The 16,122-nt window shown below is 31.1% G+C and overlaps 1 protein-coding gene across 4 annotated transcripts in view; it reads left to right on the top strand.

Moving 5' to 3' along the window:
* The window catches only part of LOC135951712 (putative uncharacterized protein DDB_G0282133), a 416,579-nt gene extending 402,092 nt beyond the window's left edge, over window positions 1-14,487 (top strand). For 2 of the 4 annotated variants that reach the window (XM_065501403.1, XM_065501401.1), the window contains exon 2: window positions 12,791-14,487. In XM_065501403.1, the coding sequence (XP_065357475.1) occupies window positions 13,230-14,231 (1,002 nt within the window). In that variant the 5' untranslated portion in view covers window positions 12,791-13,229 and the 3' untranslated portion in view covers window positions 14,232-14,487. Of the gene's footprint in view, window positions 1-4,834; window positions 5,347-9,490; window positions 9,739-12,790 lie in introns of those variants that run through there. The other 2 variants (XM_065501404.1, XM_065501402.1) reach the window with 2 other exon arrangements.
* The last annotated feature ends 1,635 nt before the right edge of the window (window positions 14,488-16,122 follow it).

The following is a 16,122-nucleotide window of genomic DNA, read 5'->3' as shown; positions in this document are numbered from 1 at the left end:
TTATTGTGAAGTATAATTTGGTGAAGGATATATAAGATTCGGCACAGCCGAAAGCTCTCTTGCTTGTTTTATATTGTAATAATTTCGAAGAACAACGAAAAAGTTAATTAATTAGATACATACCAAAATGGAAGGAATTTTCGGTGTTTGGTAGAAGCCCCTCCTCAGCATTCTTTTGCGTCGTATATTAGTGTTACTGTAAACATGCTCTAATAAACTGATCAGTTTTACAGGAATATAATAAAATACTTTTTGGCAAAGCCTTTTTATTTTTATTTATATTTCTTTGTACCTTTATTCAGTTAGAGTATTTTGTAATTTTTTTTAAATTATTTAATTTTTTTTCGTTTTTTGCTCTAAACAAATTCAATATTTCTCCTTTGTTTTACACCCCAAATAGCATAGAATTTTTATAAACTTTTGTTTCATTACATAAAATCCAAAATGTTTTTTTTTTTACTCGCTACACAAACAACAATCAAATGTTTTTTATTTGTTTGATGGGAATATTTTTCTTTTTATCTGGATTTTATGTTTGTATATCTGTAAAAGCAAACAAAAGATATAGAATTTATTAAAACATAGATATTTTATACTTTGAACAAAATATTTCAGAATTTTTTGCCAGCAACAAGACATAATTGTTACAAAATGTAAAAAAAAGAACTTTGCAAGGCTTTTGATGAGGATTCTTTTAACAAACAAACAAACGTAAAATGTAACTAGATACAAATGTAACACACTTTTAGTTTTCTGAACAAAGAAAACTTTAATAAATATTGTTAAAAGCGTATTATATACCTACATACATATTGTTGGCATGTTTAAATTTGTATCACAAAAAAAAAAACATTCATATTGATTTTTTTTATTATTCTGTTAAACATTACCTCATGTAGCAAGTATTTAAGTACTTACTTATTTATAACATATTTTTCTTTTATTTTATATTTAAATATTTGTATGTATTAAAAGTACGTTTGTTTGTTTAAGTCCGTTTGTATTTATTTGTCTGTTTGATTTGAGCCTTTTAAAACATGTTAATTAACTTTAATATGATTCATTATCTTTAACTCAAACATACATTCCAACATTCAATTGCATTGGCACTGGCAAACATACAGACAGACAGACACTTTAGTGTTTGCATTAATTTATTTAATATGCTGAGCTTTTATATTATTATCTTTTAATCAGTTAATTAATTAAATCAACTACTTGTTGAAAAGTCGTATTGCTATTTAAGAAGACTTTAACAAATGTAAATAAACATACAAATTAACAACAAAAAAAAACACATGTATTATAGTTTATAGAAAATATAAATGTCACAGAAAACTTTGTATAAAAGGACGACTTGCACAGTGGGACAGAATCCGATTAACATGAAATTTAACATAATTATTGATTTTACATAAACCACAAAATTCGCAAGCATTTTGCATGTCTGAGGTTACCTACTTTGACATCCCACAACTCGAATACTGGTACGCCAACCTCAAATTTACTGTTACTCAGATCATTCATTGCGGACTATATCGATATCATTAGCAGTGCAGAGCTTTTTGGTCTCTTAGCTTTTTGGCCTTGAGTTACCAAACATTTATTTTGCTATATATCCCAGTCGCATCGCACTAAGCAACCAAATAGGTCTTAAAGGAATAGTCCCAAGCTTTCTTTTGAGCAAAAAAAAAAAATTAAAATGGAACATTTTTTTGAAAAAAAAAAAAGTTAGAAGAAAACATTCATTTTGATAGATATCCCACTCGCATTCCACTAAACGACTAAATAGGTCTTCAAGGAAAATATCTGAGCTTACTGTTGAGCAAAAAAAAAATAATTAAAAAGAAAGACATCGATTTTAAAAGTTGGTTCACTTGACGTGAAATCCCTCATATGTATATCATTTTGAACAATACATATCTGTCATTTATTCTCACTTAGTTATAGAACATTATAGTGTAAACAACAATGTTATTTTTTTCTTCGAAAATGTCGAATTTTGTGGCAACAAATCATTATATGTGGGAAGTTTTGCTTTACTTCTTTAATTTGAAAAAAAAAGTGCCACCGAAAGAAGCACACCGGTTGCTCAACAAGCCTTATTGTGAATGTGTTCCATCATCGGTTTCAATGCGCGAAAGATGGTTTGTGCGGTTCAAAAGTTGTGATTTTGACACGAAAGGCAAAGATTTGCCTTTGCTCACCAAACCTTATTGTGAATGTGTTCCATCATCGGTTTCAATGCGCGATAGATGGTTTGTGCGGCTCAAAAGTTGTGATTTTGACACGAAAGGCAAAGATCGCACAGCCAGCCAAAAACAGTTTGAAGATCAATAATTGGATGCATTACTCCATGAATTTTTTTGTAAAACTCAACAAGAAATTTCAAAATTATTGAGAGCACGATTCATTCAAAAGCAGGGAAATTGGGCAATATACGAATTGAAGCCGAGAGACCCTGAAAGACGATTTTGCATGCCCGAAATGATGCTTGAAGAAAAGAAAATCATTTTTGCACCGAATCATTACTTCCTATGGAAAATTGATCTATTACGATGACCCGAAGTGAAAAAGATCGTACGCGAAGCCCGGCCAACCAGCCAACATCAAAGCCAAATATCCATGGCGCTAAGGTAATGCTTGCTCTGTGTTTGGTGAGAGCAAAAGGATTCTTTCTATTATGTGCTGCTGATATCTGGACAGACTATCATAGTAATCTATACCGAACGCAACTGATTCGTTTGAAGCGAGCATTGGCCGATAAACACCCAGAATATGCGTCCAGACATGAAACCGTAATATTTCATCATGACAACGCTAGACCTGTTAAAAAGTATTTAGAATGAAGTGTTTGGAAAGTTTTGCCTTACCCGCTTTGTAGTACAGACCGTGCCCCGTTCTACTACTATTTGTTTCGATCGATGCAGTATGCTTTATTTCAGAACAGAGTATCCGAAATTAGCTTGATTCGTTTTTGACCTCAAAAGATGAGCACTTTTTTTGACGCGGAATCCATATGTTGCCAGAAAGATGGGAAAAGGTCATAGCTAACAATGGCCAATACTTTGAATAAATGTTTAAATTTCCGATTTTTTAATTGAAAAACAAAATTATTTTTCTTTATAAAATTTTTTCCAAAAAAGGCATTGATTAATAAGTTACACGCTTTTAAGGATCCGAGCTCAAAATGTGTATTAGAACATTTAGAAACAGTTGTATGTCCTCACCAAATCTTACAATCCACAATAAGTAAATATTGATATTTGACAGTGCGCTCACTTGAGTTCCTACTCAAGAAAATGTTCGCTTCGTAAGATGTCTTCTTAATATAACATTATTAATTCCTACAATAATAGAAACAATTTAAGTCTAAATGTTCTTTGTAAATGAACGAAGAATTAGTTTAAGCAACAGATGAAAAATTTGCCTCATTTATGAGTTCAACATTAGCGTGTCATTAGAAATCGTGGGTTTATACAATATATAGTCTCAATATTTACTCATGATTTTAATTATGGAGAAAAAAAAATTTTTTTTTACATTTTAATTTTGTTTATTGCAACATAAAGTACTCAGAATGGGTTATGTATGGAATAGTACAGCGGGCAAATAGTTTCCACAGCTTTGCTGACTCTTTCCATGAACAAATGTGGCTGAATTTTCTTGATGTAACATTGAATGTACGGGTGGTTATGAGCTTTTTGGCCAAACCATTTGTATTCATTCCGACTAGATTAATTCTGTAGTAATCGATGAACAACGCTTTTATTGTTTCTTGGTTGCCTAACGACTTGTTATTGTGCATGAAAAATTCTATAAATTTAAACTACAATCAATCCTACGAGTCGGTCGGTCATTTAATAACTGATTTCGGCTATGACATTGTCAAGATGAAAGAATTTTGGACTCATTCGATTGCATTGTGTTACGAGGGAGCTCAAAGTATACCCAATACATACACCTATGTATTTTGAGTTCCAGTCCCTTTTTGCTCTTAATGACAATCTGACAATGGTCTCATTAAAATCCAGGGTAGTTCCGGGTTTTGTGACGCGGTCGAGACTACTATGTCATATATGTATGTTTATGGACACATTTAATGGTTTCTTATCAAGATACATCCATCATTTTAGAATCAAAAGTTATAGGTCGGTTCTTTTGTTGCAGCTGTAAATCAGTTGCCAGAATGACGTATTCTGTTTACTTTTTGTCCTGTATTAATATTGAACATAACCATATCAGTAGTGTAAAACTGTTGATCTGAGAGTTGAGAAAAGTTATTCAAAATAATGACCAGATTAATTTTTTCAACGTACGATATATTCGATATATTTAACATGTTGAACAGAGTTTTCTGGCGGAGATCTAAAGAATTACTCAATTTTTTACCGAGTACCTTTTTGAAAAATAAAGTTTATTTCAACATCTTAAAAAAATAGTCATCAAATTTGATTTTGAAGCAATTAATTTATTACAAATAGGTATAAATAAAAATTGATTACTTCCATAAGCTGTCAAGTACTCAATCATTTCACACGAATACAATTCGATTTACTATTTTTAAAATTGTCTTTATTTTTACTTTGAAAGATTAAATTAAAAATTTATAGATTAATATCTTAAAGATACGTACATACATATTGATAAATAAATACAGCTAATAAAATTTTATCTCTTGCTTATGTTTCGTTTTATTTTTACCTACGTTGTCTTTTTACAGATATAAAATGAAATTATTTACTTTTCGCATGTAAATATAAACAAAAAATAAAAAAAAAGAAAGAAAATTTTATTCGAACTAAAAGAAAAACCACGTATGTTTATTTTCCTATATGTTTATGTATGTGTGTTGGGTAATTTTATGGCAACCACAACAATAAGAATATATTAAACCAATAATAAAAAACAACAAAAAGTTATAAAAAAAAGGAAAAACTATATAGAGGAGATGGAAAAACTTATGGTATCTTAACACAACATAATTATCAAATAAAATACAAAAACAAAAAAAACAACACGAACACCACTGAAAAACAAATAAAACCGAAAGCAAAAGAAACAGAAACAGAAAAAAAGGAACCAACCGAAAACGTATGGAAAATAAACAAAATTCAACAATTTATTGTAAATAAACACACAACAACTACATTAATAACAAAAAAAACATCAAGCAACAAACAGTAATGATAATGATGATATTGAAAAATAAACGTAAACAATTCACTACGAAGAGCAGTCAGTATTAACGACAATGTCTCCTACTGATCGTCGTCGTCATCATCATCAACGGCAACAACTACAGCAACAATAACAACAACAAGACAAGACAACAAATCAACTCAAGTAAGATATTTAACATTTAAGAGGAAAAGCCAGTGATGAGAATTGAAAATTTTTAGTTGGTACTAAATAGAAAAATGTACCATAAGGGAAATAATACTGTTCGTAACTTTCCCTAGAACTTTTCGTTGTAAATGGTTTTCCTATAAAGAGTTTATTATTATTGACCTTTTTTGTGGTGTAGGAAGTGTCATTCAATCCCCGTAGCGCCTTTGCAAGGTCCAATTTTCAATGACTCTGCTATAGATCCGTCTAACTACTTGAAACATAAGCAAGAGATAAAATTGTATTAGCTGTATTTATTTATCAATATGTACATAAAACATTAATTTATAAATTTTTAATTTAATCTTTCAAAGTAAAAATAAAGACAATTTTAGCAAGTGAGCTATATTCGGCTGTGCCGAATCATATATACCCTTCACCAAATTATACTTCAAAATAAAAATTTTAAATATTTTTAGGTAAACAAAATTTATTTTTTTTCAGTTTTTTAATTTTTTGAAAAAAAAATATTCGAATTGTTTTATTAAATTTTAAAATTTTTTTAAATTAAAATTTTTTTTTCAATTTTTTTTTAATATTTAGCGAAAAAAAATTTTTGGTAAAAAAAATTCGGGTTAAAAAATATTTTTTTCTCATATATGTACGTCGATGCAAATTTCTTTGAAATATCCATCATTAGATATCCATATTGTCTATATTAATGACTAAGAAATCCATATGGGTCAAAAATAGGTCAAAAATCTAGGTTGGCCTGGTTTTTTCCTCATATCTCAGCCATTTGTGGACCGATTTTTTGATTTCAAATAGCAAACTTCTCGAAAGCGTGTCTGACAGAATTATTGAAGATTTAGATCCCGAAGATATCTGGGGTCTTCAGAAAATTGATTTCAACAGACAGACGGACAGACAGATAATCATCGTGTTTTATTGAAGATATTTCGAGATAATTTGGTACATATCATTTTTTCGGCCTATTGAAACTGATCGAAATCTGTCCATTATTTCACCTAGCCCCAATACAAATGTCCTCCGAAATTGGACATTAACGGTCATTAATGTTTAATTTATGTAGGTATCTACACATGTTTCGCTCCAAATAAGTTTTATATATAACGAATTCATGTCACCAAATTTTATTACGATCGTTCCATAATTAGTCATTGTTCCCATATATGACCCGCTTCCCTAAATCACTTTAACGTTCATAAATCTCATAAAAATGTTATATGGTATACACATAAAATTCAATAAAAATAACTTTCATATAGACATAAACAACGACCTAATTTCATGGTGATAGGTCAATAATTGGTCATAGCTCCAATAGAAGGCCCACTTCGAAAATCACTCTCGAATATATGTTACTTAGTGTAGGGTATTATATAAACATATGGAAAAGTCGTACGTTCGCGATCTTTTGTACTAAACATAGAGCTACCAAAATGCTATCGAATCGCAAAAAAAAATGCTAAGAAAAGTTTTGTTTTCTATATTCTTTGGACATGACCCCAGGAAATGCCCATATTTAAAAATAAACAAAAAAAAAGATTTTGTGTTTATTTGAACTAATTTTTATTAAAAAAATTTTAAAAATCAAATTTTATTTAAATTTTTCATTCACTTGTAAGATGTAAAATTTGTTCCTAGGGTATCCGTCGACCCTAAGCTTTTTTTCTACAATTCTACAAGTGCAAATTTAGTTTTGTGAAACAAAACCACTTGTAGAAGTATGATTTGTAGACTTGTGACTTGTAGAATTCACTTGTAGTCACAAACTTGTAATTGTATTTTTATGAAAAACAATTATTCACAAGTTCACAATTTACGCTTGTAATTGTGAACATGTAGTTTAGTGAAATAGGCCCCCTGCACAGTTTGATAAGAGTTTGATTGTAAGAGAGGGAGAACCGAATACGTTGCAGTTTTTAAAGCTCTGTAGGGTTGGCTGATCAGTTGAATGTGAAAGGTATCAGTGACAGTATAATAAGCAACATATTCTACAGAAGTCTCCAAAACACCATGGCCGCCAGAGGCGGTCAACATTGAACAGTCCTTACTGGAAAACACTATAGTTTAATAGTGTTTTCGCATTAAAACTGTCCTTAAGTTGCAACCACAAATCGATTGGAAAATATTCTAATGCAAGACGTTTTCTAAATTTTATCCATTTCATAAATTCTCATTATGCCAGTATTTTTTACTTCTTTCAAATTTAAAGAATACGCTGAAAATTTGAGTGGATTGGGACTTCACCAGGGAAAGTGTTGGCTTAATTTAAAGCGGTTGAAAAGGAATTATTTGCAATAATTTGGTCAAATCATAAATGCTTTGTATGGTGGTTTATTTTACTTCTACACTCCCCGAAATATTTATAAGACCAAAATAAAAATATGTTTTATTTTAAAAAAATTTTTGGGGATGATTCGTTAGGCAATAACTGGATATTTCAGCAGGATAACGCCGCAATCCATAAATCAAAAGCAACAAAATCATTTCTGTCGTCCAGAAACATACCAGTTTTGGATTGGCCGGCATGTAGTCCAGATCTAAATCCGATAGAAAATTTATGGGCAATACTATCGAACCAAGTTTTCAAAAATAACACCCAGTATATGGATGTAAAATCTTTAAAAAGTGCCATTATAAAGGAATGGAATCAGATTGATCAAAATTGTATTGAAAATTTAATAAATTCTATGCCCCGTCGACTTCAGGAAGTCATTATTAATCACGGTGGACACACTCATTACTAATAAATACAAAAATTAATCAGTAGTTGTTTTTTATCATTGTTATTTTAGTTATAGGTGAATATTATTTAATTTTGGTCTTATAATTTTTTCGTTTGAAAATGAAATTCATTTTGTGTTATCCTTTTATTAAATAAAGACAAAAATATTTTTTTTTACATAAAAAGATTTATTTTATTGTTAGTTATATTTAACCCAAAAATGGTACGAATTGGTCTAAAACATTTTAAGTTTTTCAAGAATTACGTGTGGTCTTATAAATATTTCGGGGAGTGTATGTCGGCCCTTAATCAAGGACAATTTATCTTAATTTTGCGGTAGCTGAGATTTGAATTCTGAGAATTCATTATCAGCGGATTTATTTTACGTTTTTTTAGAATTAAAAGAAATCGAAAATTTAAGTGAAATCTGCACTTAATCAGGGAAGGTTTCGGCTTTATTTAGCCGTAGGTGTGATTTGAATCCTGCGGCTTCTTGGCAGTAATTTGGTCAATTCATAAATGGTCATTGTGGTGGTTTCATTTACGTCTTTCAAGTTTAAAGGAGACGCTGAACATTTGAATAAAATCGACATATAATTAGATAAAGTTGCTTTGTTTTTTGTATTTTTTTTTTAACGTAAAACAAAAAAATATGTCCTCACCATAAAATGTGCGAAGCTCGCGGAACGTTGCCCGAACAGAACAACCATTTTGTTAGTTCAATTCAATATTTTGCACATGTTATTGAACGTTACATCCGTGATTTGAAGAAGTCCCTATTTAAGATATACTGAATTTATATATCGGGAATGTACAACACTCTCACCTGCAGGGTAAAAGGCCAAGTTTTGGAGTATTTTTGGAGTTTTCATATAAATTAAAAGATATACATACATATCGCACTGATTCACGAACTTTCATGAAAAGTCAGATATAGCTGGACATTTTAAATTAAACCCTTTCATTATCCGGGATTAAAGTTCAACATTGGATATTTAAGTCCTGAACAAATTCTTGCTCTGAGTACAGATCTCCATAAATTTGATGTCGAATTGATCGTAGTTTTCTCAAATATGAGAATTACGATCAATTTTATTCGATCACGAATGTGGTAAAACAGCTTGTACCCAAAAAAAGTACATTCGTCCCAGATCTCAACAAATGCCATCACAAACAACAACAACATACCTCATCACCAGTAATAATAACAACCATATTGAAGTGAAAGAAGATAGCGGCGGCAATACAAATGTTTACCACCAACAGGTCATCACTACTGCATACAATAAACATACTACGTTTGTTTTATTTTATTTTAATTTTATTTTTTTTTTCTTAAATCAACAATAAATGGTGATAGTAAGTAACAGCAACAAAATTTCTTCAACGTTCCTGTACACACACAAACAAACAAACCGTCACTGATAAATAGACAACTGTGAGCACACTGCGTTAAAAGAAAGAAGAAAAAAATACGACACCAAGAGTTGTGTACTGTATTAAAAATATGTAAAATTTGCGTTCATTTCCTTAATAAACTCAAACGTGTAAGCATCGCATACGATTTAACAACACGAACCACAAAATAAAAAAAAAATTAAAACGAAGCGAAACGAAAAAAGTCGTAAAATTGTTCCTGGTGAATTGTGAGAAAACACGTATGTATTGATTTTAACTCCTCTGTCCCAAAATTGTTAACCCTTGTGATAACCTTTGGGGTCATATGGGGAGACACGTTACAATAAAGTGTTTTTGATTAACAGTTGCAAATATTTAAAGAGTGCGAGAGTGTGTGTGAGTTGTGTGATTTCTTAACAATTATAAAGGTCAGAGAGAAAGTGTGGGGATACATTTATGAATGTGTGTGAAAATGTTTAAAAACTTTCAAGGTCATTTGATTAAATATTCAGTTGAGATCTTAATTCTTTACAATACCTATTAAAAAGTAATAGTCCTAAGTTATTAAAGTGAATGTAAATGGACGGGAGAATATCTTGTTTAACTTCATTAAAAATGTAGTCAAAATTTAAATTAAATCTTTGATCGGTATTACTGGAATTTTGAGAAAAATACAACAAAATTTATTATCGAAATTTTAATTTTTAATATTAGTGTCTGAGTTTTTGCTATTATGTTAAAATATGCATTTTGATCGAATGAATTACATCCCAGCTGGATTATTGTGTAATTCGATTCGACAGAAAACATTTTCGAATTCCAATGTATAAAGCCTTCAAATTCGAATGATTTTCCTTTGGAATCGAATTAAACAATAACCCCCCGCCCAGATGTTGAAAAAGACGACCCTGTATTCCTCATGTTTGAAAATAACAAGAGATGGCAAATCAGCAATGAAGTGAAAAAGACCGTATAAATTTGACCAGGAGGAGCTGGAATTATGTTGCAGTTTCTTTATAAAAAACCTTGTCAAATTGGTGACACATTCTTAGAGAATGTCCAAAAATACATGGAGGACTGGCCAAGAATACATGGCTTGTGGAGAAAGCGAGACATACACTTTTTAACCTCATTTGGCAATTGTATGGGTAATGATCTTGGAAAACTGGAACTCAGGCGCGGATCCAGGTCAAACATTTGAGATGGAAAATAAATTAACTTTTATTTTACATTTTTCTTTCTCTCCTTTTCTATATTTTCGGTTATGAGGGAAGAGGAAATTTCATTTTTTTTCACCCCCTGGATCCGCGCCTTCCGGAACTACATCTCTCTCCATAATGGAAAAACTAATAAACACAGAAGCTATATTTTATTACCAGTAAAGGATGAGCAAAATAACTCACTTTCATCGAATTCGGAAAATGCTGGCTCCTTATTAATGGGCTCAGAATGCAGAATTGTAGTTAATCTCTCAATACTCCATTTTCGGACTAAATGGCGGTGATAATCATTGGGCCCTTGGTGCATTATGACTTCCCAAACACCAAAACAATTTATTCTACAGGTGATTTGGGAGTGCTTCCAAAGTCCACAGATTGATTGCACAATATGGACAACCTTTGAAAATGGTTTATATTATGGTATCACAACGGAATCATGTTTTTTCGGCCATCGCCACTAGTCTGTTTTATCGACTTCCAAATTATCCGATATTCAAAGAGAAAGATCTATCAGATGGCAAATTGTTCTATTATATTAAATGTAATTGATTGAAGCTCTTATTTTCATCGTAAGCGCTTTAGGTGTGGTTTGTTTCCAACACGTAAATATTTTCGTGCAATGACTTATAATTTTTGTAGTTGATTATAAAGACAAGAGTGCACCGCTTAATTGACTTCCACCTTTTTTGATAAAGCTTGATCTTTTATTATTGAAAAACGCTACTATATTTAGTTTATTCGCGGTCGACTTTCGCCCTAGGAAGAATTTCATGAAAGTCGGCGATAATTAGTTTTTGTTTCTGAAAACATTAATTGCGATATTATTTTTATCAGCAAATATAAAATTTGATTCCATATAATTTGAAAAAATCTTAAACAAGTTCTCAATAATGAACCATCTACAATAAGGAGTTAGATCTAAAAAACCTTAACACACTTTTAACCCAAGTTACCTAGAATGTTATTAAACAGTATCGGGAAAACTTGTCAGTTGATAGAAAACCTGATACAGGTAGAAGGAATGGTCTACATGATGTTTCTAAAGCCAATAAATATAAAGCATTTTCAATAGAGCTCCCAACACATGGTAGGAAAGCAGTCCGGTTAGCTCAGTACTCGGACTATTTGGTACGAAAAGCTAAAGCCAATGCAGATTTAAAAACATACAAGGCTCAAAAAGTTCCTAACAGGAACTCTGCTAAAAATTTAGAGGCCAAAGACAGAGCAAGTAAAATTGAAATAAAATTTTATAAAAATATACCTGCAGCATAATGGATGATTCAGCAGCATAATGGATTTCGCAGCTTCTGGGTCAATATTTTTATGTTGCTGATGCTCGAGGGAGTGTTGTAGAAAAGTTTAGGACGGCAAAAGAAGAAAAAAATTGATACAAATTAAATACTGAAATTTATCCTTCAAACTGCCAGGAGGTAATGCCAGTGGAGTGATATTGGGCTCTTGTTAAAAGAGAATTAAAGAGCACAAAACAAGGAATCCAATAGTGTCGTAAATTTTAAACGGAGATGGACTACCTTAATGGAAGTGTTTCCAGAAAATTCATCACTTGTAATAATAATTTCAATCAAATAAAAATAAATAAAAACTTTAGGTTTAGTGGTTTCTTTTTTATTAAGATTTTTTCGTTCTCACTCCTTATGGTTCTAATGCGAATTTTTATATTTATGTACGGATTTGTTTGAAGCGCTAAATTCTTTGTATATCAGGCAAATTTCACACAGAACTTTGGCTGTTCCATGTTCCAATCAATAGGCGCACAAATGTCACTTTCGATGACATAGAAATGCTCATATATTTATTCTGATTTGACCTTAAACAATTTCCAGTCGATCCAAAAACGTGAAGATGAGTGATAATTTACAAAAAATATTAAAATTTATATGGGACACAATATAAATTAATATAAAAACAATTTACACGAAAATTTCGTAGATTTTATGAATTTATAAGAGGTTTTATTTTAAAAAATTTTAAATTTCATTCCCCAAAAAAGGGTTAAAATAATTTTCTATTTAAACATAACCAACTTATAAACAACAACAAAAAAACTAAAAATTTTTTTCTTTTTAAATAGTTTCAGATTTTTGCATGTTGCTGTTGAATTTTCTACGCAATTAAACGATGTCATGTTATCAACATCTACATCATATTATAACAACAGCACAAGCAGCAGCAACAACAACAACAACAGCAACCAAAACGACAATAACACTAAACAACCCAGCAGTAGCAGTGGAACTGGAAACAGCAGCAACAACTACAAGGGACATTATTATCAATTTGAACAACATCTACAACAGCAGTTAAAACTTGAGCAACATCTTTTGTATTTATTATTGTTGTTGTTGTTATTGGTTCAATCGCAAAAAAGTCGCACAAAACATAAAGAAACAGAAAAAATTGCAATAAAAACGCCATTGCCTTTATAGACAGCAGGCAAGCAGGCAAACAGCAGCAACATCATCAAGAAAATCAAATCACATCACATTGTTAAAAAGTAAATCCAATGGAAAATGATGACGATGATGTTTTACGTAAACAGCAGCTTTAAAAGCAACAACAACAACAAGAACTACAGTAATACTACAACAGCGGCAGTAACTAGCAACAGTAGGAGTAGCACTGGATGCAGTGGTTGTTGTATTGCCAGTAATGTTAACAATAAAATAACGTTGAAACAACAAAAAAATTATAATATTGAAAGGACTGATAATGTAAACATTAAAGACAGCAGCAACATTAGCGACAACTACAACAACAGAAAACGACAAAGCGATGAAGATGAAGATCTACAAAACCACCATTATTGTAGCAGCAACAGCAGCAGTTACACAACAGCAACTACAACAAGGGAAACAACAGCTCAACAAAGTTTTAAATTAACGGCAACAACAGCAACAGCAGCAACAAATATTACAAATCGAGGGAATATCAGCAATACAACATCAACAGCAACACTAACAGCATCATCGTCATTAACACAACGACAACGAAGAAGGTGTTTTAACGACGACAACAGCATTAGCAGCAACAATAGCCACATTATTATTAGTAAAAACAACAACAACAACAGCAGCAGCAACAGCAGTAGTAGTAGCGAAAATTGTTTTCATTGTAGTTTTCACAATAGCAAAACAGCAGCGCACAATTTTTGTTGCACATCATCATCACCAGCTTCAACATCACCAGCATCATCAACCTCGACCCGTAAATGTAAAAATTATAGCCTTAAAACAACTTCTAGCATCAGTAGCAACAACAGCCATCCCCATACACGTCGAAGATATGGTAGTGGCGGTGGCAGTGGCGGTGGCACTGGTGGTATCATATTCAACGTCCATAACATCATTAGCCTTTTTGGCCTTCAGCTGTGTTGTCTCCTGCTGTTGCGGCTAACACATTTCGCCACTGGTCTTGCTGTTGGTGTAGACTCAACAAATGCAAATCTCACAGATTTGGGTAGTCCCGGTATGTATTCTTCCATTCTAAACCAAAAACTAACAAAAAAACTGTAGCAATACATTAGCAACATTATTGATTTTTTAAGTTCAATTCTGTTGAGTTTTATTTTACAGTTTTTTTTTTTGGTTTTTTTCTTTATTATACTGGCATATTATGTATTTATTTTGGAGGGAAATTAACCTAAATAAACTTTGGGTTATTTTTTCCTCTTAGTTCTTTTGCCAGCTAGAGGTATTAACAATATAATCAACAACAAAAGTTTTCTGTTTTACTGCTACCAAATTTCCTTCCTATAACTCTTTTTTTATTTCCTTTTTCATAAAAAAAATACAAAAAACAATACAAAACAGAAATGTGAAGGATATAAAGTGGTAGTAGCAAGGAAAATCAGTTATTTAAAGGTGGTAATTCTCAAAATGAACTTGAATAATGTTAGAAATTTAAGTTTATCTAAGGCAATTTATTTGTGCAGGAAATGTTTGATCTTAATATAAAAATAAATTTATTCATAATAACTCAAAGTAGAGAAGAACTACAACGGAAAAAAATTGCTCTCTCACAAAACGTAAAGCTGGGATCAGCGTTATTAATTTAGTATACAGCTAATTTATTATACTGATGGTCCTTCGAACCTCAAATCCATGTGAATTTCCGCCATGAAATTAATTGAAGATAATTCTATTTAATATGAGGGCGGGTCAAGAAGTCCCCGTTTTTTAATTTACCGACTCTTAATAATCCTAAAAATACTGGAATTGAAAATTTTCTCAAATTTCAAATTGGATTATTTTTGGACTCGTTAAAGATATTCTTTGAAGCTTTTTACATATGATTTCCTTATTTAATTTTTAACTAACAGAAGCAATTTTAATGAAATCGGCCAGACATTATAAAAAATAGTTTTAAATCATAATTTTCAAATGCATATAACTCAATAACTTTAAGATATAATTAGCACACGCCATAGTTTTTATATGACTAATCAAGGGCTTTAAGAATATATAATCTTTGATTTTAGAAACAGCGCAAAAGATTCGCATGTCTTTGAATTCATTTTGCATGTCAAAGGTGCCTTATATTGAGACACCAACGTGCCTCTACTCTGCTCGGATCAGCCAGTTAGAAGTAGCTGATTTATTTATCAAATATTTTAATTCTGCCTCAAATCTGAGGAAAACTTTGTTTCCATTAGGAATTTGTTATATAAATATTTCTGTTAATATAAATAAGACGATACTTTTAAGAAATGTTGTTATTTGATCTCTATTTATTGATCGCTTGTGGTGCTGTTAGTTAGGTTTTTGGCAGCAAACTTGCTTTATTCTCTGAGCAAAGTTTCAATGTTTGTTTTATTATAAAAGGACTGAGATAGAAAAAACCCTAACACACGTTTTTCATTTAAACTTTTAAACCAAGTATTATTTGATTATTTATTTGAAGGGTATAACTTCACCTTCGTGAGAAGGGTATATTTAAGTTTGTCATTCCGTTTGTAATTTCTACATTTTTCATTTCCGACCCTATAAAGTATATATATTCTGGATCCTTATAGATAGCGGAGTCGATTAAGCCATGTCCGTCTGTCTGTTGAAATCAATTTTCTGAAGACCCCAGATATCTTCGGGATCCAAATCTTCAATAATTCTGTCAGACATGCTTTCAAGTAGTTTGCTATTTAAGATCAGCAAAATCGGTCCACAAATGGCTGAGATATGTGGAAAAAACCAGGACAACCTCGATTTTTGACCTATTTTTGATCTATATCTGGATTACTAAGTCATTAATATAGACAATATGGATATCTAATGATAGATATTTCAAAAACCTTTGCAACGACGTATATAAGACCATAGTAAGTTGGACCTACAATGGATCAAAATCGGCTCAAAAAAAATTAAAAATTTTTATTTTTTTAAATTTAAAAACAATTTGAAAATTTTTTTT

The sequence above is a fragment of the Calliphora vicina genome, chromosome 2, assembly GCF_958450345.1.
Source record: "Calliphora vicina chromosome 2, idCalVici1.1, whole genome shotgun sequence".
Taxonomy (NCBI): Eukaryota; Metazoa; Arthropoda; class Insecta; order Diptera; family Calliphoridae; genus Calliphora; species Calliphora vicina.
Note: the sequence above shows the minus strand (reverse complement) of the source record. Positions and strands in the feature narration are given on the sequence as shown.